Source organism: Cucumis sativus, unplaced genomic scaffold, assembly GCF_000004075.3.
Source record: "Cucumis sativus cultivar 9930 unplaced genomic scaffold, Cucumber_9930_V3 scaffold47, whole genome shotgun sequence".
Lineage (NCBI taxonomy): Eukaryota > Viridiplantae > Streptophyta > Magnoliopsida > Cucurbitales > Cucurbitaceae > Cucumis > Cucumis sativus.
The window spans coordinates 142,594-168,507 of NW_022279551.1; the positions used below are offsets into that span (position 1 = coordinate 142,594).

The window sequence follows — 25,914 nt, forward strand, 5'->3', positions numbered from 1 at the left end:
TGGGAGGGTATGGGTATCTTGATTTTGGTATAGACTCTCATTAGAGAAGTGTGTAGAGATTGGGGAGCTCTCAAATCCTCCCCACAGTTGATAAATAAAATTTTGGCTAAAGCCTTGACAAAAGCTAATGTAGAACATCCCCCTTCTTTATGTTTCTTGAGTTTTATCCTAGAGGAGGTGTTTGAATTACCATTTTTATAGTTTAGGATTAGTTATTTGAATTAACAATTTTGTATCTTGAGTTAGTTATAAGTAAACTAACTCAACCCCAAGTTAGTTTAACAACTCTTGTAATCTCCAGCCTATAAAAAGGCTTCTCATTTTCATTAATAAATGATAAAAAAAAAGGCATTATACATAAAGATTTCCTAGCTTTGCAATTACAGCATCAAAAGCAATGTACAGTTCAGATGAGACTTTATTCCAGTATAGAGTAGCTCTGTAATTGCAGATCAAGAAAGTGAATGTAGCATGGAAATCCCAAATTCAACATTTGGAAGTTAGCAATTGACAATCTCATTAGTAGGCAGTGCACCCATAATAAAATGTAAGATTTTTAGAACCCTAAAAATTCAAGTAACTTGCAACTAGTCATTGTCATGACCATCAATACTACGATTAGTGGATCAGCACAAAATACAAAACAGTAAGACAGTAAATCTTTAAAAACCTTACTTCTGTTTTAACTTGCTCAAGAAGAATGTTGCAAAAAGTATATCAACAAGAATTCCTTCAAACATGACCTACAGGAAGAAGGGTAAAACAACAACATCCTGTCAAAAATCATTTAATGTGATTGAGATCTTTTAGCATGACTGCTTGAGAACTTTTAGCACAACCGGGCAGCAACTTCAATAACAGAAAAACATGCATAATGTAGGAAGACAGCAGATTTCAAATTATGACATTGTATTTATGAATGTCAAGCGATACATTAATGTTCCAAAATTCAACCAAAGTATGGGGTGAAAGATATATAAGAATCTTCCATGATAAGGCCAAGACCAGGATATCCTTATCCAAAAAAAGAAAAACTAATCAACCAAAGTAAATTCCATGTATGATTGGGAATTATGGCCATACCTTTGCCAAAAGAACTTCGAGGAAATGGAAAAACTGGAGATGTTGCTCATGTATCATTCCCGAACCAGGATTGGGGTAGAGCAAATGGTCAGCAATTTGCTGGATTACCAAGCAGAAAATAACTTATATTAGAAAAAATGAACAATACATACCCACATATTACTGAAATTTTATGAAATAGATTTCAAGCAACCAATTTTTATATTGAAATGTGATCTCACAACTATTTTTATTTTGAAAAGCGATTTCAAACAACTATGGCTGTCTCATCACGCTTCATGTTATCCAATAATACTACAGGATTAACAAAGCCATGCCATGCTAATAATAAGGAATGTCGTGATAACCTTAAATAAACCATACTGCACGTCAAAGGCTGCCCGTGTAATGTTCTCCATGACATCTTTAAAAATACCACCACCATCAATTCCTGCCTCCTCAACTCCAAATTCATTAACAAAAGACACACGTATCTGCATGCAGAAAAGTGAAGCAATTGACCCAACACAAACAAGAAAAAACTAATAAACAATTACAAGTAACTCTGCAACTATAGGATGCAGAAGAGGGAAGGGGTCGTTTTCACGAGGGCAAAGAAAAAGATAGAAAAAAGTAAGATAACAATTTCATTTTTCATAAATCATGGAAGTCTGAAATTACCGATCCTCGAAGATCAACTTCAGACAATGCACTCATCTGACTGAAAGCATCTTCCAATATATGATTTCGTCGAATTCTAAACCGGTTTCTGGCAAAAACAGCAAGAGATCCATTCCTTTGCCTAGCTGCTGCTAGTTGTGTCTGTGAAATGAGTTATAGAGAAAGTAACCATAAATAAAAAATATCTTACATATTTCTATAACTAACAGTCGTCCAAGAAATTCAATATTGTGGATAAGGAAACCAAAAAAATAACTTGCTTACAGTGAAAATCTTAACCCTGCTAGTAAACGGTACTAAAAAGGGAACTCGCTTGTGTATATCATTTGCTCTGGTATTTTCTATCACTGCCTACAAAGAAACAAGGCCAAGTAAATAATTAGAATTACGATCAGATAGCAGGTCGTTAGAACCAAAACATTCATTGAGAACAATTACCTGTGAAATGAAATAATCATTCATCGCGTCAGCATGGAAGTCACTGGGTGGTGTAAACTGCCGTCTATTGTTCCAGTCTTGCAACTACAACGAGACAATTTAATCTTAGTAGATCGACAAAATGATGCATGGATAAACAATCTTGGAACTTTGGACTCCCCTGGAAGGATCGATATCCTTGACTTTGGTTTGAAGCTTGCATGGATAAACCTTTTCATTCATTTTTCATTGATTATTCATCATTGTTCCTGAAAATCAAAGGAAATTCTCTCAATTTTATATATTACTAAAATTAGGATACATATAAGTCTTAACTAGTCTCATAGCACCCTCCATTCATCTTCCCCTACACTGGCTATGGTATCAAAATGCTCAATTAAGTAATACGTCTACTAACGAACTTGAAAACAAAACACATCACACTAAAAAACACAAACATCCCTTTAACCCAACAGAAGCAGCTCTTTTTACCCTTGCACTCACTATCACATTACTATCATGTTTGTCAACTGTCAAACTAACTCTTTTAAGTTATTTAGTGTGACACTACAAAGTTATGAACACCATAATCTTAATTAAAACCTTTTAATAAACAAATGCCAAGTTACTACTCAAGAATGGCAAGGAATTCAAAAAACATGACAGCTATCCTAATTGGTTGAAAATGAGAAAAAGAAAGTTAGCCAGACAACCTGTTTGGACTACAAAGCCAGCAGATACGATTCCTCAAATTTGACCATTCACTCTCCATACTCTACAAGTCTTCAAGCACATGATGCTGCCTTCTTTCAGATGAGCAACATCATTCCGATCTTAACAGTCAGAAGAGCAAATCAAATCAATCCTAGCATATTCACAAATCACAACTAAAAAGTACAAACATTACAAAATAAAACATGCAGCGATATCAACAAGCATTCTGATAAATAATTAGCCAATTAATTGACATTACAAAATAAATAAAGAAAAAAATCATTGGAAAGATCACTGCTTAAATGAAATTTGAAATATCTCCCAATAGTTTTGATCGGTTACCCGAGTTGTGAGAGTGATCGGTTGATATTGCGTGCTTCCTTCAAGCGCTCCCCAGCTGCACCTGTTAGCTTCTGCCTCCGGAACCAGGTAAATCAATAAGATTTATTCTACTTGTTTTAAAGCTACTTAAACCATCTGCCAGTCTCTGCACAATAAAGTACTAGTCAGAAATGTACCTTGTCTCATACTGAGTTACTTTTTCACATGATTTTTGCTAGCAGGATAAATTAGTTTAAGCTCTAGAAGGAACCAACTTATCCCCTTAAGGGAAACCAAAACAAATAATTAAGAATAATGAGGATACGAAGTGGTCCTCGAGAGTAACCAGTTACAAACCTAATGAAAAAGCAAGATACAATTGTTATATTTTTGAAGTTCAGTTTTTCTTTAAGCCAACTTGAGACAAGAAGTAACCAACTGATGTGTAATGAAAATACTCACTTCAGAAATTTCTTTTGGTTTTCCACTGAGAAACTTTTGATAACTTCCCAAAACATCTCAATGACATAATGCTCCTGAAAGCATGAAATAAAAATTCAAATTCCGAAGTTCCCACATTTGGTTTTTCAATCCAGCAGAAGCATTAAAAAAGTGAAGATATTTCTCCGTTTCCTATCACAAATTTCTTGATCATGGTTGTGCCTGACCAAACAGAGCATTACAAACAATACAAGTCCAAAGTTTGTTTTCATAGTCATAGAAACATAAGAGAGGACTAGAAGTCTGAATAATGGTAATCAATTTATCACCCAGTTTCAAACACTAATACAGGCATATACATTGTATGAATTCGAAATTAATTGAAAAATATTAAAAAGAATCTAAACGATGACCAACTCCCTAAACTCCAAAGACTTCAAAACCATCTCCCAATTACCCGGGTGAGATCTTCCAACATCATCTACAATTTTGAAGTTTAATTGACTTGACATCACAATTCCGATTGCACTACAATAAATCTAGTATTCGATATCCTAAACCAAGAATTGTTCAACCTCCAAAGGAAGATTAATTGTAACTAATCTTCTTGCAAGATTTCAAATTTTCAAAATTTTATCGAACACAATATGCAAAACAATTACGCAGAAAAAGAAAAGAAACAAAAATACATATATAGAAAAAAGGGTTTTAATAGAACTTACCCTATGATAACCACTTGAATAAGTAGTATGTGTCCGTAGGTCATCAACATCCAAGCTGTCCAGTGAACCTGATATTGAAAGCTGAAATGAAATAGACCAGTCAAAGACAGCAACTCGATTTATCCTGGAACCACAAAAGACCAGCAACAAAACTTCATAGTATTTAGCCATTGGTCCATGATTTGACCTAAATTAGGGTTCTCTTTATGTTTTTCTTATCATTTCCCATCGCAAGGGAATTTTTTTTCCCACATCTTTTCCCCTTACAAGGACTTCAGTTGTCACCACTTAGAGTCCATGTAGGCTAAAAATAATCTAGTTCACTTTGTTTATTTCTCAGATTTTAATGATTAGTAAAATTCTGCCTCTACACTTTTACGAGCATTGTGCCTCTTCGAAAATGAACAACTTGAATCTTAAGGAAGACTAGTTTCCTTATCCAGAACCTGAATCTTCACTTCATCAAGGAAACCCACATCTATTCCTTCAGGTGAACTCAATAAGGAAGACCCTGATGCCTCTAGGGTTTAGGCTTTGGTTGGTTGCTGCCCAGATCACAAGATCAAGTGTACTCCTAATCATTCTAGGTTCTTGCTTTAATTAGTTTAGTGTTTCACGTCACATGAAAATTAAAAGGTCGACAATGGCACATTATCAAAACTACTAACCCCCTCCCCTCTCCCCCACCCACACACCCACACAATAAGAAGAATAAAAATGCAAATCTAAGTGCTTAACCCTACTGACTTTGTATGGTCTAGGAGAAAAAATGTTCCTCCTTTAACATACTTCTTTCCCAAATAGTATAATTAATACTAGCATGAAACAGGATTCAAGGCACATGAGGCAGTTGATGTGCAATGATAAACGAGTCATCAAGAGATTATATAACAGCAAAAACAGCCTTTTCATGCAAACCACGTTACTATCTCAGTGAGTTAGTGATACCTGGAATTCATGCTCATTGAACATGTTGATCCATTCTTTCTGTATAAGCTGCTGAATCCCTCTCAAAAAATGAGAACTTTGCTGTCGTATCTGAGGAGGATATGTTTTCAATCAACATTGGAGTAGGGAGACACATTGGATAAACAAGGGACAAACTATGCTGAAAGTTCAAACGATGATTGGCAACAAGAGATGAATGAATGTGATGACATTTTCACAGGTGACACGACGGTTTTTTCCTCCAGGAAGTAGCTCTTCTTCAATTTGCTTTCCATATTCATTGTTTATAATAACAAAATATAGCTCTAGTTCAGGAATGTCACCTTCATAATTTAAGATAAGAAGTGAGAAAAAGATTCTACCAGGATACTAGATTGATCTAGATCATTGATCAACAGGCTAAGTGTGGTATCAGCTAAAAGTGATACCAGGGAATACTAGATTGATCTAGACCATTTTTCCATCGCATTAATCTATTTGTTTCATTTTTACACCTAAATGTTTAAAAGAATTTCAACAATTTTTGTAAATGCTTTTTTTTTTTAATTTAATTTATCAATGCCTTTTACAATATGTCAAAAAGGTTATGATCAGAATACATCCAACTTTTAGAAACATAAAATAAAATCTGAAAAACATATAATTTTATTTATTATTTTTGTTTTCTTTGGTAGAAACAACTTTAATTAATTTATTCCACACAATCTGTAAAAATTGAGTGAGGATATGAAATTGTTAATACACAGGATGGGAGTGATGGGAAGTGCTTCAAAAGGATCCACGTCTAGTGAAAGAATGATTACGGACAAGGGAAAGGGAATAATGAAGGAGGAACAAGTTCAAGAAGAAAAAAGTGAACAAAAAACTAACCCGGTGGTGGATGAGGGAGTTGGAGTACCATGTGCACCAAATATCCGTGAGATACCCCTTTTTGACATGAGGCTACGAAAACTGGAGGTGTCGATATTTAAAGGAGAGGAAGAAGAGAATGTGGATGGATAGCTACAACGTGTGGAGCGCTATTTTGTGGTGAATATCTGACGGAGAGAGATAAGTTGGATGCGGCGGTCCTGTGCTTGGAGGGGGAAGCTTTGGACTGGTATCAATGGAAGGAGGATAGAAAGAAAATCGGCAGCTGGACAGAATTCCGATAGCTTCTGTGGGCCAGATTCAAAGCGTCCGACCAAGGTCGTGGGTTCAAACAGGCCATTATTCCCAATTCCAAAAGATTTGGCTGCTGATTTGTCTATGCAAGTGTCTCCAGTAGAAGTATTGGGAGTTCGCAAAACAATAGAAAAGGAGGACAACTTAGAAGTTTTGATCCGTTGGAGTGAGGGGACACTTGAAAGTGCAACATGGGAACAAGCTGCTCTTATTCAAGAACAGTTTCCTGAATTCCACCTTGAGGACAAGGTGGCTCTTTGGGGGGCGGATAATGATAGACCTCCCATAGTAAACGTGTATTCCCGTAGAGACAAGAATAGGAAGAAGAAAGAATGATTGAGAGTTAGTTGGTATTTTTCTATTTGTGTGGGCCCTTAGGAATGTGTTTGTTAGAGTGGGGCCAAGTATTTTGTTATTTCTCTGAGCAATTACTTAAGTGTCTTGAGTGGGAGGGTATGGGTATCTTTTTGGACATATGATGGAATTAAAGAGCTCACCTGTCTTAAAATAACGATCAGGCATCTGATGTCCTTTAACGATAGTGGCTTCTCCTGCTCATAAAACTCCTCATTGTCAATTATTATGAGCATGTGCCTGATTGATAAGGAAAGAAGTGATCAGGACATGCCGAATCTTATAACATACCATATAATTATATAACATCAGATGAGGAATTAAAGCGAAATTCAAAAGTAGAGGAACAGGAATAAAGAAGATAATCTTACTTGTACACAGGACAAAAAACAGCCAAAGGTAATAGCCAACCAGGTGCATCTCCTGATAAATATGCCAATTTCTCTGAAAAGGATGACCATTTTTTATTCTCGTGGCACTTTTTAATAAAACTCCAGAGTACTGGAACTAACTCCATTCTGTATGCTAGAATAGTCATAATTTTTTATGTCCCACACCAAGTTGTACTTAAAAAGATCTTTTCAAAAAAAATCTATAGAGTTTTTTTTTCTTTTTTAAATGAAGTACATGCATGTTATGTTTCTCGTTATTGAGAAAACATGACCTTTAAACCATTACTAACGCCATTATATCCAAACAGCAAGGTACACAAACCTAGTAGAGGATGACACATGCAACTTTGTCCATTGGGTAGAGAGAGGTGTGAAATGTGAATGTCCGCCACAGTAAAGGAAGAGTAAGAATTTGAGAGGAGAAACTCCAATTGGGATCAACACGTGGGCAACAACATGGCTTCTTACCAACATGAGAACTCAAAAGAGACAGCAGATGTTCTAGAGAAGCCAATGAACTCTTGGAATGTGAATCTGCACTTTCCTGCAATAGTTTGAGTGTGAATTAGTTCTCTGAAAACACCTGCAGAGGATAATCCACGGCAAAACAGAATGTCTATAAAAAAAACCACTTGCAAGTAGAAAAAAAAGGAAGTACATTTATACCTTCCCTGTCAAAGTGATATCCCTAATCAACGCATATGCATTTCTTTCCAGGAAGTAACCAACAATTTTACAAACCCATGGGAGTTCAGGTTGTAATAAGAAAATAATTGTGTCTAACAATAGAGTTGCAGGTGTGTTAGAGTTCACAGGTGCAGCCAAAAGTTGATTCCTCAATTGGTTTCTATCAAGAACAACATCAAGTAAGAATAATTCAGAGGAAAAATAAAGACAACTTATCATATATATAAATAAGATTAGTCTGAATTCGTTAGCTGAAGGTAAAAAACCTTTATGTCAATTATATATATCTGAACAAAATCTAAGAAATATATCACTTTTCAACAAAAGAAATATATCATATACAATTAAAGGATCATAGCATAGAAAGCCAACAAAATCAACAATGATAGATCAAACATCTGTTTTTCCATTCAAAACGTTAAAAAGGATAAGTTTTTAATAAGGAATGTTGAAATGGAAAAAACTAATTACCTATTATGGTGTACAGTCTGGATGCAAGCATATGCAAATTTCTTAACTCTCTAATCCACTAAGGCCTTGTTAAGTACATAATCCTTGCTAGCGAAAATGCTCAACATATCCCCTATATATGTAAGAGAGAGAAAGGTAAGAAAGTACTAACACTAAGAGATATGTGCTATCAATTAGAACACTTTAAGATGATATTATCAATTAGAAAACCAAGCATAAAGCAACATAAGGGAAAATAACAAACAAGGGCACCACAGTGGTTCAGAAACCAATCAATATTTTCATTTGTCACTTTTATAATAATTTCCCAAGGGAAAATCCTCATAACAAGCCTCGTTTCCCCCTACTATGGAACGAGGAGGATTCCTCCTCTTTTCAAAGCCCTCGTCAAACTCAATGCTAAGTTTGACTGCTCCCTTCGGAGTGACAACAAGCCTTGTTTTCCCCCTAATGTGGATCGGGGAGGATTCCTCCTCTTTTCAAAGCCCTCATCAAACTCGATGCTAAGTTTAGAACGCTAAGAGTAGGTGGTTTGGTTTTGGTTAGGCCAAAAGTAAAGTTTTCTGCTAAAAGCTCTGATAGTTAGGGAACTCAACACATTCTACTTGACCGAACCAAGTTGGATCTTTGCTTTTTTATGGGATTTTTCTAATGTATATTGCATGTGTTGTTTGTTTTTTTATAGCTCTTGATTGTCTAACCTTTTTACGTTTTGCATTTGCATGTCTCTCTTTTGTTTCTTTGGTATGCAATGTGGTAACAAGGTCTTGCTAGAACCGGTGGGCTAACCTTTCTATGGTTCTAAACTTAGTTTCTAAGTTTGACTGCTCCCTTCGGAGTGACAACAAGCCTCGTTTTCCCCCTACTATGGAACGGGGAGGATTCCTCCTCTTTTCAAAGCCCTCGTCAAACTCAATGCTAAGTTTGACTGCTCCCTTCGGAGTGACAACAAGCCTTGTTTTCCCCCTAATGTGGATCGGGGAGGATTCCTCCTCTTTTCAAAGCCCTCATCAAACTCGATGCTAAGTTTAGAACGCTAAGAGTAGGTAGTCTGGTTTTGGTTAGGCCAAAAGTGAAGTTTTCCCCCATTTTTTATGGGCTTTTTCTAATGTATATTGGATATGTTGTTTGTTTTTTTTATAGCTCTTGATTGTCTTACTGTTTTATGTTTTGCATTGTCAAGTCTCTCTTTCTTTCTTTGGTATGCAATGTGGTAACTAGGCCTTGCTAGAATCGGTGGCTAACCTTTCTATGGTTCTACATTTAGTTACTAATTAAGTTTGATTGCTCCCTTTGAAGTGACAATAAGTTTTGTTAATGTCGACCCTTTTCTAAAGGGATTTAGTTCATTGTGGCTAGACAAGAGGCTTCTAACTCATGTTTGACAAGACAAATTTGTTAAAACCATCCCAGTTTCTAAAGAGAGCCTCCTATCCTTTTTTACTCTATCTAGGCTAGGTTTGACTAAGTGCATCATAGGTAAGTCACGACAAAGCAACAAAGGAAGACAAAGCTAGAAAAGTATCCATGCACTTATTTATTATACATTCAATCAAGCATTCACAACACACATACCATTTTCTCAATCATGCATTCACATCTCAATAAGAAATAGCTAAAAGGAGCTTAAAACAAAAAGACAGCAGCTTATGCTCAAATTTCAGCACATATACTCATCAAAATTCAGAATTTCACATCATAAACCCGAGCTCAGTGCTCAAGGGTTGCCAATCATGCTTTTTATGCAAGATCTAATTAAGCTAAGAAGGTATAATGCTCATTATTGTATGGAAAGAATTCTGAAAAATTTTGAAATTTGGGCAAAATTTGAACCCCCAAGTTTACACTAAACATGCAAGCTAAGCAAGCTATTACCCACACCCACTCAAAAATTGCTTTTTCTGTCCTAAAAGCTTTTGAAAATCAAAGTAAATGGAGAAAAATAAGGGGGGAACTTTGGACTCCCCTGGAAGGATCGACATCCATGACTTTGGTTTGAAGCTTGCATGGATAAACCTTTTCATTCCTTTTTCATTGATTATTCATCCTTGTTCCTGAAAATCAAAGGAAATTCTCTCAATTTTATATATTACTAAAATTAGGATACATATAAGTCTTAACTAGTCTCATAGCACCCTCCATTCATCTTCCCTACACTGGCTATGGTATCAAAATTTTCAATTAAGTAATACGTCTACTAACGAACTTGAAAACAAAACACATCACACTAAAAAACACAAACATCACTTTAACCCAACAGAAGCAACTCTTTTTACCCTTGCACTCACTATCACATTACTATCATGTTTGTCAACTGTCAAACTAACTCTTTTAAGTTATTTAGTGTGACACTACAAAGTTATGAACACCATAATCTTAATTAAAACCTTTTAATAAACAAATGCCAAGTTACTACTCAAAAATGGCAAGGAATTCAAAAAACATGACAGCTATCCTAATTGGTTGAAAATGAGAAAAAGAAAGTTAGCCAGACAACCTGTTTGGACTACAAAGCCAGCAGATATGATTCCTCAAATTTGACCATTCACTCTCCATACTCTACAAGTCTTCAAGCACATGATGCTGCCTACTTTCAGATGAGCAACATCATTCCGATCTTAACAGTCAGAAGAGCAAATCAAATCAATCCTAGCATATTCACAAATCACAACTAAAAAGTACAAACATTACAAAATAAAACATGCAGCGATATCAACAAGCATTCTGATAAATAATTAGCCAATTAATTGACATTACAAAATAAATAAAGAAAAACAAGCATTCTGATATTTTTCTATTTGTGCGGGCAGCCGATGTTCACAAAACAGCGTTTCGAACCCACGAGGGGCCCTATGAATTCCTTGTGATGCTGTTTGGGTTGAAACGCTTCGGCAACATTCCAATCAATCATGAGTGATGTTCTTCGCCCATATTTACGCAAGTTTGTTTTGGTTTTCTTTGATGACATCTTAATTTACAGCAAGTCCTTGGACGAGCATTTGCACCAATTGGCAATGGTTTTGGAAACTCTAGTAGCTCATCAACTGGTAGCCAACTTTAAAAAATGCCAATTTGCGGTTGACAAAATTGAATACTTGGGCCATGTTATTTCTTCAGAGGGGGTGGCAGCGGATCCAACAAAAATAGAAGCGATGGTTAAATGGCCAGCACCCAAGAACGTGAAGGAGCTAGGTGGGTTTTTTGGGGCTAACGGGGTATTATCGGAAATTCGTTGCAAACTACGGTTCTATTGTGCTGCCCCCCTTGACACAACTGTTAAAAAAGGTAACTTTAAGTGGAATGAGACGACCGAGAACGCATTTCAGCAGTTAAAAGTCAGCAATGATGTCTGTCCCGATGCTAGGTATTCCTGATTTTTCACAAAGTTTTGTGCTGGAAACTGATGCTTCGGGTGTGGGTATTGGGGCTGTCCTAATGCAAAATCAACGACCAGTGGCCTTTTTCAGTCAAGCTTTACCTATTACCCATAGGTTTAAGGCTGTTTATGAACGGGAGCTTATGGCAATAGTGCTGGCTGTTCAAAAATGGCGACCATATCTATTGGGTAAGCCTTTTGTGGTGCGTACAGATCAGAAAAGTTTGAAGTTTCTTCTTGAACAACGGGCTATCGGGGGAGAATATCAGAGATGGATCGCTAAACTATTGGGGTATGATTTTGTGATTGAGTACAAGAAAGGATTGGAAAACAAAGCGGCCGATGCCTTATAGAGATTACCACCGGTATTTGAATTGGGCCTCGTAAGTATTGTGGGCGGGCTAAACCCTTCGGTTTTCATCGATCAAGTGGCTGGAAATGAATCTCTTAACAATATTCGATTATCCTTGATAAATGGACAGCCAGCTCCAGATGGATATTTGCTACAAGGAGGAGGATTCACCTAATATTACTTTATTATTAGCTGAGTTCCATAACAGCCCGATAGGGGGACATCATGGTGCATTGAAAACATATCAAAGGCTAGCAAGGGAGGTATATTGGCGAGGTATGAAAGCCCATATCCGCACTATGTTGCTGAATGTTCCGTGTGTCAGCAAGCCAAATACTTGTCTTTAACTCCGGCTGGTTTCCTTCAAGCATTACCCATTCCGGACCGTGTGTGGGAAGATATTAGTATGGATTTTATTGAGGGCCTCCCAAATCCGAGGGTTATGATGTTATATTGGTAGTTGCGGATCTTCTTTCCAAGTATGCACATTTCATCCCCTTGAAACATCCATTTGGTGCAAAAGTGGTTGCTGCTGTTTTTATGCGAGAGATTATTCGTTTGCATGGATGCCCCTGAAGTATAGTGTCGGATCGTGATCGTATTTTCACAAGTCTATTATGGGAAGAGTTGTGGAGGTTGTTGGAAACTCAGTTGAGATGAAGCACCACTTACCACCCCAAACAGATGGTCAAACGGAAGTTGTCAATCGAGGGGTGGAGACGTATCTAGGGTGTTTTTCTATGAACACACCTAAACAATGGGTTAAATGGCTAGCTTGGGCTGAATTAAGCTATAATACAACAGTCCGTACAGCCACATTGATGACCCCTTCGAGGCCCTCTATGGGCAACCCCCCCTCTATATTACCATATGTGAAGGGCTCGAGCCGGTGAATGATGAAGTAGACCATTTGATGAAAGAAAGAGATGAAATTTTGGGCGTTTTGAAGGCCAATTTACTGAAAGCACAGCAGCGAATGGTCAAATATGCTAATGCTAAAAGACGGGAGGTGCAGTTTGAGGTTCATGATTGGGTTTATGTGAAGTTACGCCCTTACCGACAGTCCTCTCTCAGCCGTTTTAAGCACACCAAATTAGCCCCAAGATTCATTGGTTCATTTATGATCGTGGCACGAATTCGTTTCGTTGCATACCGTTTGGCCCTTCCCAAGGAATCGCTTATACACCCGGTCTTTCATGTTTCTGTTCTTCGCAAGGTCGTGGGTTCAAACAGGCCATTATTCCCAATTTCAAAAGATTTGGCTGCTGATTTGTCTATGCAAGTGTCTCCGGTAGAAGTATTGGGAGTTCGCAAAACAATAGAAAAGGAGGACAACTTAGAAGTTTTGATCCGTTCGAGTGAGGGGACACTTGAAAGTGCAACGTGGGAACAAGCTGCTCTTATTCAAGAAACAGTTTCCTGAATTCCACCTTGAGGACAAGGTGGCTATTTGGGGGCGGGTAATGATAGACCTCCCATAGTAAAGGTGTATTCCCGTAGAGACAAGAATAGGAAGAAGAAAGAATGATTGAGAGTTAGTTGGTATTTTTCTATTTGTGTGGGCCCTTAGGAATGTGTTTGTTAGAGTGGGGCCAAGTATTTTGTTATTTCTCTAAGCAATTACTTAAGTTTCTTGAGTGGAAGGGTATGGGTATCTTGATTTTGGTATAGACTCTCATTAGAGAAGTGTGTAGAGATTGGGGAGCTCTCAAATCCTCCCCCACAGTTGATAAATAAAATTTTGGCTAAAGCCTTGACAAAAGCTAATGTAGAACATCCCCCTTCTTTATGTTTCTTGAGTTTTATCCTAGAGGAGTGTTTGAATTACCATTTTTATAGTTTAGGATTAGTTATTTGAATTAACAATTTTGTATCTTGAGTTAGTTATAAGTAAACTAACTCAACCCCAAGTTAGTTTAACAACTCTTGTAATCTCCAGCCTATAAAAAGGCTTCTCATTTTCATTAATAAATGATAAAAAAAAAGGCATTATACATAAAGATTTCCTAGCTTTGCAATTACAGCATCAAAAGCAATGTACAGTTCAGATGAGACTTTATTCCAGTATAGAGTAGCTCTGTAATTGCAGATCAAGAAAGTGAATGTAGCATGGAAATCCCAAATTCAACATTTGGAAGTTAGCAATTGACAATCTCATTAGTAGGCAGTGCACCCATAATAAAATGTAAGATTTTTAGAACCCTAAAAATTCAAGTAACTTGCAACTAGTCATTGTCATGACCATCAATACTACGATTAGTGGATCAGCACAAAATACAAAACAGTAAGACAGTAAATCTTTAAAAACCTTACTTCTGTTTTAACTTGCTCAAGAAGAATGTTGCAAAAAGTATATCAACAAGAGTTCCTTCAAACATGACCTACAGAAGAAGGGTAAAACAACAACATCCTGTCAAAAATCATTTAATGTGATTGAGATCTTTTAGCATGACTGCTTGAGAACTTTTAGCACAACCGGGCAGCAACTTCAATAACAGAAAAACATGCATAATGTAGGAAGACAGCAGATTTCAAATTATGACATTGTATTTATGAATGTCAGGCGATACATTAATGTTCCAAAATTCAACCAAAGTATGGGGTGAAAGATATATAAGAATCTTCCGATAAGGCCAAGACCAGGATATCCTTATCCAAAAAAAGAAAAAACTAATCAACCAAAGTAAATTCCATGTATGATTGGGAATTATGGCCATACCTTTGCCAAAAGAACTTCGAGGAAATGGAAAAACTGGAGATGTTGCTCATGTATCATTCCCGAACCAGGATTGGGGTAGAGCAAATGGTCAGCAATTTGCTGGATTACCAAGCAGAAAATAACTTATATTAGAAAAAATGAACAATACATACCCACATATTACTGAAATTTTATGAAATAGATTTCAAGCAACCAATTTTTATATTGAAATGTGATCTCACAACTATTTTTATTTTGAAAAGCGATTTCAAACAACTATGGCTGTCTCATCACGCTTCATGTTATCCAATAATACTACAGGATTAACAAAGCCATGCCATGCTAATAATAAGGAATGTCGTGATAACCTTAAATAAACCATACTGCACGTCAAAGGCTGCCGTGTAATGTTCTCCATGACATCTTTAAAAATACCACCACCATCAATTCCTGCCTCCTCAACTCCAAATTCATTAACAAAAGACACACGTATCTGCATGCAGAAAAGTGAAGCAATTGACCCAACACAAACAAGAAAAAACTAATAAACAATTACAAGTAACTCTGCAACTATAGGATGCAGAAGAGGGAAGGGGTCGTTTTCACGAGGGCAAAGAAAAAGATAGAAAAAAGTAAGATAACAATTTCATTTTTCATAAATCATGGAAGTCTGAAATTACCGATCCTTGAAGATCAACTTCAGACAATGCACTCATCTGACTGAAAGCATCTTCCAATATATGATTTCGTCGAATTCTAAACCGGTTTCTGGCAAAAACAGCAAGAGATCCATTCCTTTGCCTAGCTGCTGCTAGTTGTGTCTGTGAAATGAGTTATAGAGAAAGTAACCATAAATAAAAAATATCTTACATATTTCTATAACTAACAGTCGTCCAAGAAATTCAATATTGTGGATAAGGAAACCAAAAAAATAACTTGCTTACAGTGAAAATCTTAACCCTGCTAGTAAACGGTACTAAAAAGGGAACTCGCTTGTGTATATCATTTGCTCTGGTATTTTCTATCACTGCCTACAAAGAAACAAGGCCAAGTAAATAATTAGAATTACGATCAGATAGCAGGTCGTTAGAACCAAAACATTCATTGAGAACAATTACCTGTGAAATGAAATAATCATTCATCGCGTCAGCATGGAAGTCACTGGGTGGTGTAAACTGCCGTCTATTGTTCCAGTCTTGCAACTACAACGAGACAATTTAATCTTAGTAGATCGACAAAATGATGCATGGATAAACAATCTTGGAACTTTGGACTCCCCTGGAAGGATCGATATCCTTGACTTTGGTTTGAAGCTTGCATGGATAAACCTTTTCATTCATTTTTCATTGATTATTCATCATTGTTCCTGAAAATCAAAGGAAATTCTCTCAATTTTATATATTACTAAAATTAGGATACATATAAGTCTTAACTAGTCTCATAGCACCCTCCATTCATCTTCCCCTACACTGGCTATGGTATCAAAATGCTCAATTAAGTAATACGTCTACTAACGAACTTGAAAACAAAACACATCACACTAAAAAACACAAACATCCCTTTAACCCAACAGAAGCAGCTCTTTTTACCCTTGCACTCACTATCACATTACTATCATGTTTGTCAACTGTCAAACTAACTCTTTTAAGTTATTTAGTGTGACACTACAAAGTTATGAACACCATAATCTTAATTAAAACCTTTTAATAAACAAATGCAAGTTACTACTCAAGAATGGCAAGGAATTCAAAAAACATGACAGCTATCCTAATTGGTTGAAAATGAGAAAAAGAAAGTTAGCCAGACAACCTGTTTGGACTACAAAGCCAGCAGATACGATTCCTCAAATTTGACCATTCACTCTCCATACTCCACAAGTCTTCAAGCACATGATGCTGCCTTCTTTCAGATGAGCAACATCATTCCGATCTTAACAGTCAGAAGAGCAAATCAAATCAATCCTAGCATATTCACAAATCACAACTAAAAAGTACAAACATTACAAAATAAAACATGCAGCGATATCAACAAGCATTCTGATAAATAATTAGCCAACTAATTGACATTACAAAATAAATAAAGAAAAAAATCATTGGAAAGATCACTGCTTAAATGAAATTTGAAATATCTCCCAATAGTTTTGATCGGTTACCCGAGTTGTGAGAGTGATCGGTTGATATTGCGTGCTTCCTTCAAGCGCTCCCCAGCTGCACCTGTTAGCTTCTGCCTCCGGAACCAGCTACTTAAACCATCTGCCAGTCTCTGCACAATAAAATGATTATGAGCCTAAATTTTACAAGTACCAGTCCGTTGAATATAGAAACGTGATACTCATGCTTTTCCATCCTAAACAACAGAACTATCTGCACTTCGATTTACAAATTCATTGCCTTTTTCCGACAGTGCTCACAACTGTTAGTTGTTACAGGTATACTTCTTTTATTTATTTATTTATTTTTACTAAATTCAGTAATACCATATTCCAGATATTAGCAACATTATTTTAGCATTACCTTGGATCGGGATTGCAGGTAAAAGCAGTATGTGATAGCGAACTCTCAGGAACGGTCGGGTTAGAAGAGGGAGGCCTAGGTGGAAGCGGGCTCTTCAGGATTTGGAATCGAAAACCGATCTGACGGTGGAGAATTTTCTTTGGAAGACTTGGGTTTCCGAGGGGGTCTGCGCCCTTGATTTCGGCACCGTTAAGGCTAGAAGAAGAAGAAAGTGGTGGATCGACGAGATGGGTATGTCGCAAGATAGAGTTTCTTGGCTGCTTCACGTTAGAGAGGAAGAGCGAAATTTTGGAGGTATAGGAAGAGCGAAACGGAATTTGAGAGATAGGAAATCGCAGGGTTTGAGGAAGACGAAGAAGAGAAGGGGAGATGAGAGGCAGAGTAAACCGATGGAGAAGAAAAAGGGGAAAGAAATTTGAAATAAAAGAGACCGTTGAGGTTGAAGAAGAGGGAAAAGAAAATTGACCGTGGAGGAGAGTTATTTAATTTTTGGATTAAATATTTTGTATGAAAATTAAAAAAGAAAAAGTTAAAAGGCAAATATTTTCTACTTTTTTTATTATTTATTCTATGAAAATTCAATAATAAAAAAGCATCTATATTTGCTTTTGGTATGGTTCACATTTTTATTTATTTGACAAAAATCTAACTAAATTATCATTCATTTTGACCTAATATTGCAAATATAAATTTATATTTTGCATCTTAACTACTCTTTGGCATTTATAATATCATTGTTCCACACCTCAATTTTTTTATTGTTGTCAAAAATAAACCTAATCCAAAATGAATTAGCAAATTAGGGAATAAATGTAATCATTGTTTTTGGGAGTTTGAGTTCGACCGTGATTATTGTTGAATAATTTTCACTTAGACATGCACATTTTGCTATTTTAGCAATTTAAATTTAAAATTTTCTTTTATCAAAAGTAAACCTCTTGTTTTAATGTTTTTCTGGTCATCCCTTTTAAATACAACTAATGACAAATGAATATAACAATTAAGAAATTCGTAGATATATAACAACATTTTAAACTAATTGCTGCAGTTATTTTAAATCACATATGTCATTCGCTTATAAGCCATAAGAGTCTATTAACGATATAAATCTATCACAAATATATTTTGCTACATTTACAATTTTTAAAAGATATTGTTATATACTTAATTATTATTCATAAAATTGCTAATCCATTATACTTACCCTAAGTTAAATGAATAATGTCAAAAGTAAGTTTACTACGAAGGTAATTTGTGTGACCCTTTTATCCTAACGTAGGAAGTTTGTTCCACTCCATACCATTATTGAACTAAGAAGATTAAGTGTGTATTAGTATGTTTAAACAAGTATAATTATAGCAAAATCTATGAGTGATATATTTATATTAGCAATACAATATGTGTTACATATGCAAATATTTTGTATCTAATCGTTGTATTTGCAATTAACTCCATTCAAATATACAAATATAAACATAACTCTTTAACCTGAGTTTAGCTAGGATCACAAACTACAAAAAGAAAGTATGGAACATATTTAATTTGTTTTTTTTTCTTTGAAGAAAATTTGGTGTGTAGCACATTATATATTTTTCTTTCCTTTAAAAAACAGTATTGATCTTATAATATACGGCCTTGCACAATGTATTCACCATAAAGATCATATAATTGTAGAGATGTATAGAAGGTCTGATAAACAACATAAACGAAAAGTTCTAATCCTTGAAATTGTAAACATTACCCATATCCTACAATAAAAGTCACATCAACTTGATATTTGTTGAAATTTAACAAAAATGAAAAGAAAGCAACGATAAACCAATGACGATGGAAGAAGATACAGTTTTCAAACACAACCAGCTATCCAAATTATTCATAATATGGTATTAGAAAATATATTGCAATTTGTAACCTCATAAGTTTATAAACAGAGTAAAAATTAAAGGAAATTTTTTTATCAAGCTTATATTAGGACTTTATACTACTTATATGTAATTCTTAAGTTTTCTTCTTTTAGCTATAAAAGACACAAATTAAGAAAAAAAATGACTTGATTGTCCATGTAAAGTTATGCCCCAACTTTTTTCTTCTAACTTAAGAAAAGGAACACCAACAAATATCTATCCCCATAAACTAAAAAGCATAGGAAAATGATAGTAAAAGTAAAATCAACTTTTTCTGTTATCTTTTTCCTTCATTCATTTACTTCTAATTGAAAATAAATCAAAAGTCTAAAACCGATCAAATTATTGAAAACGAAAAAACAAGAAACATAACAGTGTGGAGAGGTAGTTATTATCAAGTATTTGATTTTGTTTAATAGATTCCAGTTGTGACAACCACAACAATTGTATGCATGAAGTTCATCATTCAAACAGATTCTGACAACAAATTTCAACACATCTGCAAGGCGAAAGAAGATAGGAATTAGGATAACAAGGTAATTAGAACACTGAAATAAATTTTAAAAATAATTTTATTGCCGATTGCTACTATAAGCATAATTATCTGCTTGTATAGTTGTCTTGCATGATCTGACAAATACATTATGGTATTTGATATTCCATTCAGGTTGTATCTTGCATGTTACCAACAAAATCATGTGCTTAGTGATAAATTACTCTTAGACTGAGAAATACTCGAAAAAAAATCAAGAGTAACAACTCTTAGTTTCCCAGAAAAATTGAAACAAAATCATGACAAACCAACAACAAGAACTTCATAAACTTGTCTGATGAAAGCAACTCAAGAACGGTCTCAATGCAGATCATACATGAGTTCTTTGCTAAATATTTCCAAAGGCTAAAAAGAGTTAAGGAAAAAAAGAAAAACAATAATTACCTGTAATTTTCGTTGGTTCATGATCTTCTCTTGTCATTCCCTCACTTTAATCTCATAACTGAAAAGGAAAAGAGGAGGGAGGGGTGATTAAACTCATGCATGTACATAATGTCGAAACCAGCAAAATTACCACCCTATTAACTATGAAAGTCTGGTTGTGGTCGAAGTAGGGTGAAAGTCAGTGTAGATTAGAATAGATGTCACCGTGAAGCTCACTGTCGGTTGGGGGAGAACATAAAAATTGATTTTTTTCTTTTATAACAGGCTGACTGACCTACAGGCTGGGGTGAACTGGCTGGCAAGGAGGAAGTGACATGCTACCACTAGGTTGTGTTAGGTGTGAACAATGGACAATGGTGGCTAGAAGTGAGGGAAGGGCTTTGTCAAAGGGTCGTGCAGGGCTGAACTCCAACTGTCCAATATTAGTTTGTTCGGTTACTTTCTTTGTTTCACCCATATCAATGTCTGCAAAAATTCCCACAATATATAGAAATGGAAATAAAGATCCTTAAGTTCTTTGAGAAAAATCATAAATATAGCCACAAAATTTCTCCAATTATTTGTTACTTAAAAAAGTATAGAAATTGTCAACCAAGCTCAACTAACGCCTGTATGTATGTACTTAGAACCAAGAGGTCTCGGGTTTAAATCCCTCTACCCAAAATTTGTCCTAAATCTCAACTTTTTTACAATCAATCCTAAAACTCTTTTTCTACCCCATTTTTGGCCTATTTTTGGCAATTCCCCAATACTATTATAGTTGTAGAATAAAAAATTTTAGATCAATCACGCATTATCGTTGAATTCAAGACTAATTAAAAATTGACATGTGTCCCAAATTAAAATTGAAAAAAAATATAAATTTGTTAATTTGGATGATACACATGTTTGGATCAAATTAATTATTTTAGTTTAATTAATATTATTTACTCGGTTAAGACTAAAATTCAATCGAGCCAAAAAAATAAATTTAATTTAGCTCTGGTCCATAAATCAACCAGACTCAAGTTCATAAAAGCCACTAAAGAACTCTATAGATACTGGAGTTCCCTTCATTTGAAGATACAAACTTTTTTCAAGACTCCAACTTCAAGAACGTCACGTGCTCTGCTTCCTCAAATCAAGCATAAGCATCTAAGTGAGAGAGAATCAGGAGATCAAATGACTCATTGCATCAAATCAACATAAATACATTATTAATACAAGTTGGAGTTCACAAATTAAATTTCTCTATAAAGATCTCGTGTAAACCACAGTGAACCAAAAAGTGATTATAAACGAAATATTTCATTAATAAATTCAATCAAATAAAAAACACAGGAAAATTACAACTCTACTGAACTTGAGATGAATCCTCAAAATTCTAAGTCTTTTCCTTGGACGAATTCTCTAATCGTCCGTCAACACACACTTTTGTGGGATGAGAAATTTTAGAGCTACTATGCCTCCCTCATAGGAACTTTTGTACTTAAGATTAGCTACTGACTTGGAATGTTGCGGAAGACCTATGGAGTTGTTGTAAAATGGCAGAAATTGTGAGAAGATGGTGATGAATTTGACTATAGTTAGTTGTTCCCCGAAATGGAAGACTTGCTATATAATGTATTAATTGACTGTCTCGTTGTTGCTGTCCATTGTTATTTTGATAAAAGGTTTGCAGATGTAAATAATTTGTAAATTTATAGATCTAAGAATGTTATCATACACTTCATATTAGATAATAAAAATCACTTGACAATTTCTCAAACACCACACCGTCTACCGCCTCAAAGTTGAGTTATTGATCATGGTCAAGACAAAGAAAATAAGGATTGAGACCACACTTGCGAAGAAGAAAAATGTTGAGAGGAGAAAAAGATCATGCATGCAAATGGAAAAAAAAAAAAAAAGAGAAAGTAGGAACTTTGTTTAGGTTCATCAAGAAGATAAATGGATATAAAGAAATAACCAAAATCATAACTTGAATTCTTTCTCATATTTGCAATAGTAGAAATCTGGAAGACACATTTGCAAAATATCTCAACTTATTTTGCTACCTATTACAATATTCCTAAACTTATTGTAAATGTACACAATTTTGTATCTGTGATCAGTTTCAAGAATCTCTCCCTAGAGAGAATAAGTTGCATCTTCTAAAAGTACTTGCTATGGCTCAACATCAACATACTTTAGGAAACTTTTCAATAGTTATTTACATAAAAGAAAACTAGAAGGTAAAATAGTAATGAATTTCTCCAACTGAATTTTGTTCGAGTTACAATAGTTGTATGTTTATGCGCATCTATATATATAATGCAATAATGTAAGACAACATGAGCATAATGTAATATGGAGAGCTGGAGGATCAAATAAAAATATAAGAAAATCAGATTATTATCTTTATGATAAAATAATTAGTACAACAAAAAACAAAATTAGACTTTACTAATTGCAGATCAAAAATTGCATCCGCGACGCTGGCAAATCAGAGTTGCATGGGAGTTGAATCCTTAACAATCTCATATAATGATATAATGTTTTCAATGCTCAATAGGCCAATGATGCACCATTCCAAGAGATCTGATTTCCTATTCTGGAGGACTTCTTGAAGAAAATGAATGTTATGCTTCAAGGAAGGTGCAAATTTATTAGAGAAGAATTAAACACTGTTCTATCTCAAGAAATATCATTTCCATAAAAGTAAAAGAACCTCCTTCCAGTGAGTATGATATAAGTGGAAGAATCTAGGTTAAAGATTTAAATAAGGAAATCACAATGAGAATGTTGATTATTTTTTCCTTAGCTCGGCTTTTGGAAAAGGAACACACACCACTCCCTGATTTCATTTGCATTATTTTGGGTCAGCTTCAGAATACACAAACTTCAGATGGACAGCACAAACACTTGGAAACAATTTAGCAGAACCAATTTCTTAAAGAAACATTCTAAACTAATTAAATAAAGAGAGTCCTCAAAACTTCACTCCTTGAAGAACTATGAATTGATTCTCCTACAATAGTAGCTAGCTTTTGATAGGACCACGTCCCTTCACCACGGATTAGAATATTGATGTCAATATTTTAATTTTTTTTATTCTTCTTCTTTAAAAAAAATAAACATTTAATTCTTGAACATTGGGATCTAAATGTCCAGGGATAATAATGCTCATACCCACGAAATAATATCCACCATCCAAACTGTTAAATAAAAAAATTCTTTTCCTAAAATTCTACCGAAGCAGTAGGAAAAGTTGTTATGTAACTTTTTCTAAATAAGTGAAGAAAGAGTGGACAAGAATATGATAAAACCAATAAAATTAATCAGAAGCTCCTAGTATCCATTTGATTTAATACGTTCCAATCCTTGAATTTAAAGCCTTGTACATGTGTGAATATTATGCATTAACGATTTAACGATTTTAAAATGAAATAAGAATGAAGGATTTAAATTCATTCACTTGTGAAAGTTGAGAGATTTAGTTAATACAACATTTAGTATAAATTGGTTTTCTTTCCCTTAAAAAGAATACTAAAGAAAATACGAAAGTTTTCACGAGGTTACACGTCCTCTCAACACATTTTCCATTGCATATAACCAAAAATAGATAATATTGCTTTCAAGTTGGCTATTGCCACGATATTTAAGAAGAACGTTCAAGAGAAGAGGCTCAACTATACGGAAAAAACCACTTTGAAGGAATGAATGGAATAGAATGAAATTACCTCCACAGACTTCAATTTGAAATCTAGATTCCCAACGCGCTGGGTGACCTCGTACTCTTCCCGAAGGTACTCATATATTTGAGCATATTTTGCATCCCTCCACGCAATTTCTGATCTGAGTGGCAAAGGAAAAAGACATAAAAGAGCACTAAGATAACAAAATTCTACCAATTAAAGCAATATTATGATCGAATTTTCTATGCACGAATATTAATAATAATAAGAAGGTAAGAATGTATATATTTTTGTTTACTTATATCAAGCTTGAAAGGCAAACTTTTCTATGTTATGATCTTGGTTCTGTTAGGATGTCAAATACATTTCTGAACAATAGTACTATCCTGGCGCCAAGTACTGCGAAAACCACATAAGACGTAATCCAAGCTTTAAAGAGGCTCTAGATAAAATAAAAAGCAAAATGTATTTGATAGGCCACTGATTATACATCAGTATGCTCGCAGGGGCAAAAAGGGCAAAGAAGTAGTTATTATTGAGTTGGGAGAATCATCCAACAGTAAGAATGATTATCTTGGGTAGTTTTGGGCATTTATCTTGACTAGTTTCAGTCTTCAGGTGGTTAGTAGTTGGTTATGAAGGAAGTTATGTTACCGTTGCTATGTTATGTGTTTAAATAAGAAGTTAAGTTAGCAGATGGGTAGACAGTCTTTTAGTTTGAAGTGTTTGGGTTTCTCTCGTGTGGGAGGAATGGTCTATGTAATAGTAAATTATCTATAATAGAAGAACTTTACTTTAGTAACTATCATACTGGTATAAGAGCCCTCAACCTGGGGATGATAGGAAAGGTGGCACAGAAGAAAATTGAAGAACGGTTAGGCGTAACTGATTTTGAAATTGCCAGGATTTAAGTAGATGTTCAGAAGTTACCACAAATTGAAGAAACGCTGCTTGCACTTGCTTAAGATTGTTCAACGCTTTATCCTTATAGCACAGTTGGAACAACAACGAAGGAATGCAGATGACACTCAAACATTATTGGCTTCTCTAGTTTCTGGTGTTGGATTGTCAGATCGCCCTTCCAATTCGGAATCGAATGAGGAAATTAAGAATACGACAGTGGCAAACACAGTGGAACCTATTTATGGCTATAGGAGCAATGCATTCAGACAATAATGAGGGTGAACAGGATCATAGCAAATTAAACAAGTTTGAGATGTCAGTATTCAATGAATCCGATCGTTACTTACAAATCCATAAACTTACTGATTCCAAAAAATTAACAGTGACAGTCATTAGCTTCAAAGCAGCGGAGCATTAGCTTCGAAGCAGCGGCTCTCAATTGGTACCAAGCCACAGACAAACGAGAACCAATTTTGAATTGGAATGATATGAAACGAAGATTGTTGATCCGATTTGGCTCATCATGCCAAGGTTCAGTTTGTGGGCAATTTCTCATAATCAAGCAAGAAACAGTGGTGGAGGAATATTGCAGTCCGTTTTGATAGGTTAGTGGCTCCTTTACTCCAACTACCTACCAAAAAAATTAAAAAAAGAACGTGTCCTCTGCATGTCGTGTCCTATGCATGTTGTATCCTATATGTTAAAAAACTGGTGTGTCGTATCTCGTGTCGGTGTTCGTGCTTCTTAGGTTTTGAATTTAAAAACTCTTCTAAATAATTTTAAAAAAAGATTTCCTATTGTTCGGTTTTTCTCTGACTTACCAATTAAATTATTTGGTTGCACTACTTATGTTCATAATCCCAACTCTACTCGTACTTCACTTGATCCTAAAGCTGTTAAATGCATTTTTGTAGGCTGTCTCCTATAGGAAGGCTTACAAATGTTTTGACACTTCGACTAAAAGGTATTTTGAGAGTATGGATATGTCTTTTTTGGAAAATCAACCTTTTTTTAGCCAAAATTCTCTTTAGAGGGAGTCCCCAACCTTAAGATAATTTTTGGGACACTTAACCTATCCCAAACACCATTGATTCCAAAGTTATGAGCTAACTCTTGACGTCAAGTGTGGAGAGTTCTTCAGGGGGAGAACCACTATAGACTGACTTGACAAGTAAAAACCTGAACTACAGCTTTATAGTAA

General features: G+C 35.1%; 2 protein-coding genes and 2 long non-coding RNA genes across 4 annotated transcripts; all 4 read right to left on the bottom strand.

The window, feature by feature from the left end:
- Window positions 1–400: 400 nt before the first annotated feature.
- On the bottom strand, window positions 401–2,373 carry LOC116405948 (E3 ubiquitin-protein ligase UPL6-like). Its single transcript, XM_031889684.1, has 6 exons — window positions 2,182–2,373; window positions 2,008–2,094; window positions 1,744–1,884; window positions 1,431–1,556; window positions 1,084–1,182; window positions 401–743 (listed from the first exon to the last, which is right to left on the bottom strand). Exons 1-6 carry the CDS (start codon window positions 2,203–2,205, stop codon window positions 672–674), a joined length of 549 nt encoding a protein of 182 aa, XP_031745544.1. The 5' UTR covers window positions 2,206–2,373; the 3' UTR covers window positions 401–671.
- An 11,785-nt stretch (window positions 2,374–14,158) lies between these two features.
- LOC116405936 (E3 ubiquitin-protein ligase UPL6-like) lies at window positions 14,159–16,154 on the bottom strand. The gene is made up of 6 exons (XM_031889679.1): window positions 15,919–16,154; window positions 15,745–15,831; window positions 15,481–15,621; window positions 15,180–15,293; window positions 14,822–14,920; window positions 14,159–14,179 (listed from the first exon to the last, which is right to left on the bottom strand). The coding sequence occupies exons 1-6, from the start codon at window positions 15,940–15,942 to the stop codon at window positions 14,159–14,161; spliced, it is 486 nt and encodes a 161-aa protein (XP_031745539.1). The 5' UTR covers window positions 15,943–16,154.
- A 516-nt stretch (window positions 16,155–16,670) lies between these two features.
- LOC116405952 lies at window positions 16,671–17,478 on the bottom strand. The gene is made up of 3 exons (XR_004219031.1): window positions 17,314–17,478; window positions 16,953–17,062; window positions 16,671–16,729 (listed from the first exon to the last, which is right to left on the bottom strand). It is a non-coding gene; the product is annotated as an uncharacterized LOC116405952 (long non-coding RNA).
- Window positions 17,479–19,447: 1,969 nt separating this feature from the next.
- LOC116405953 lies at window positions 19,448–20,589 on the bottom strand. Its single transcript, XR_004219032.1, has 2 exons — window positions 20,155–20,589; window positions 19,448–19,716 (listed from the first exon to the last, which is right to left on the bottom strand). It is a non-coding gene; the product is annotated as an uncharacterized LOC116405953 (long non-coding RNA).
- Window positions 20,590–25,914: the final 5,325 nt, after the last annotated feature.

Coding starts and splice junctions, on each gene's coding strand:
- LOC116405948 (XM_031889684.1), bottom strand. CDS start 2,205: ATGAATGATTATTTCATTTCACAG. Junction 2,095..2,181: donor ATGATTATTTCATTTCACAG/GTAATTGTTCTC, acceptor GTTTCTTTGTAG/GCAGTGATAGAAAATACCAG. Junction 1,885..2,007: donor GCAGGGTTAAGATTTTCACT/GTAAGCAAGTTA, acceptor CTCATTTCACAG/ACACAACTAGCAGCAGCTAG.
- LOC116405936 (XM_031889679.1), bottom strand. CDS start 15,942: ATGAATGATTATTTCATTTCACAG. Junction 15,294..15,480: donor AAGTTGATCTTCAAGGATCG/GTAATTTCAGAC, acceptor TTCTGCATGCAG/ATACGTGTGTCTTTTGTTAA. Junction 14,180..14,821: donor TCGAAGTTCTTTTGGCAAAG/GTATGGCCATAA, acceptor CTGCAATTACAG/AGCTACTCTATACTGGAATA.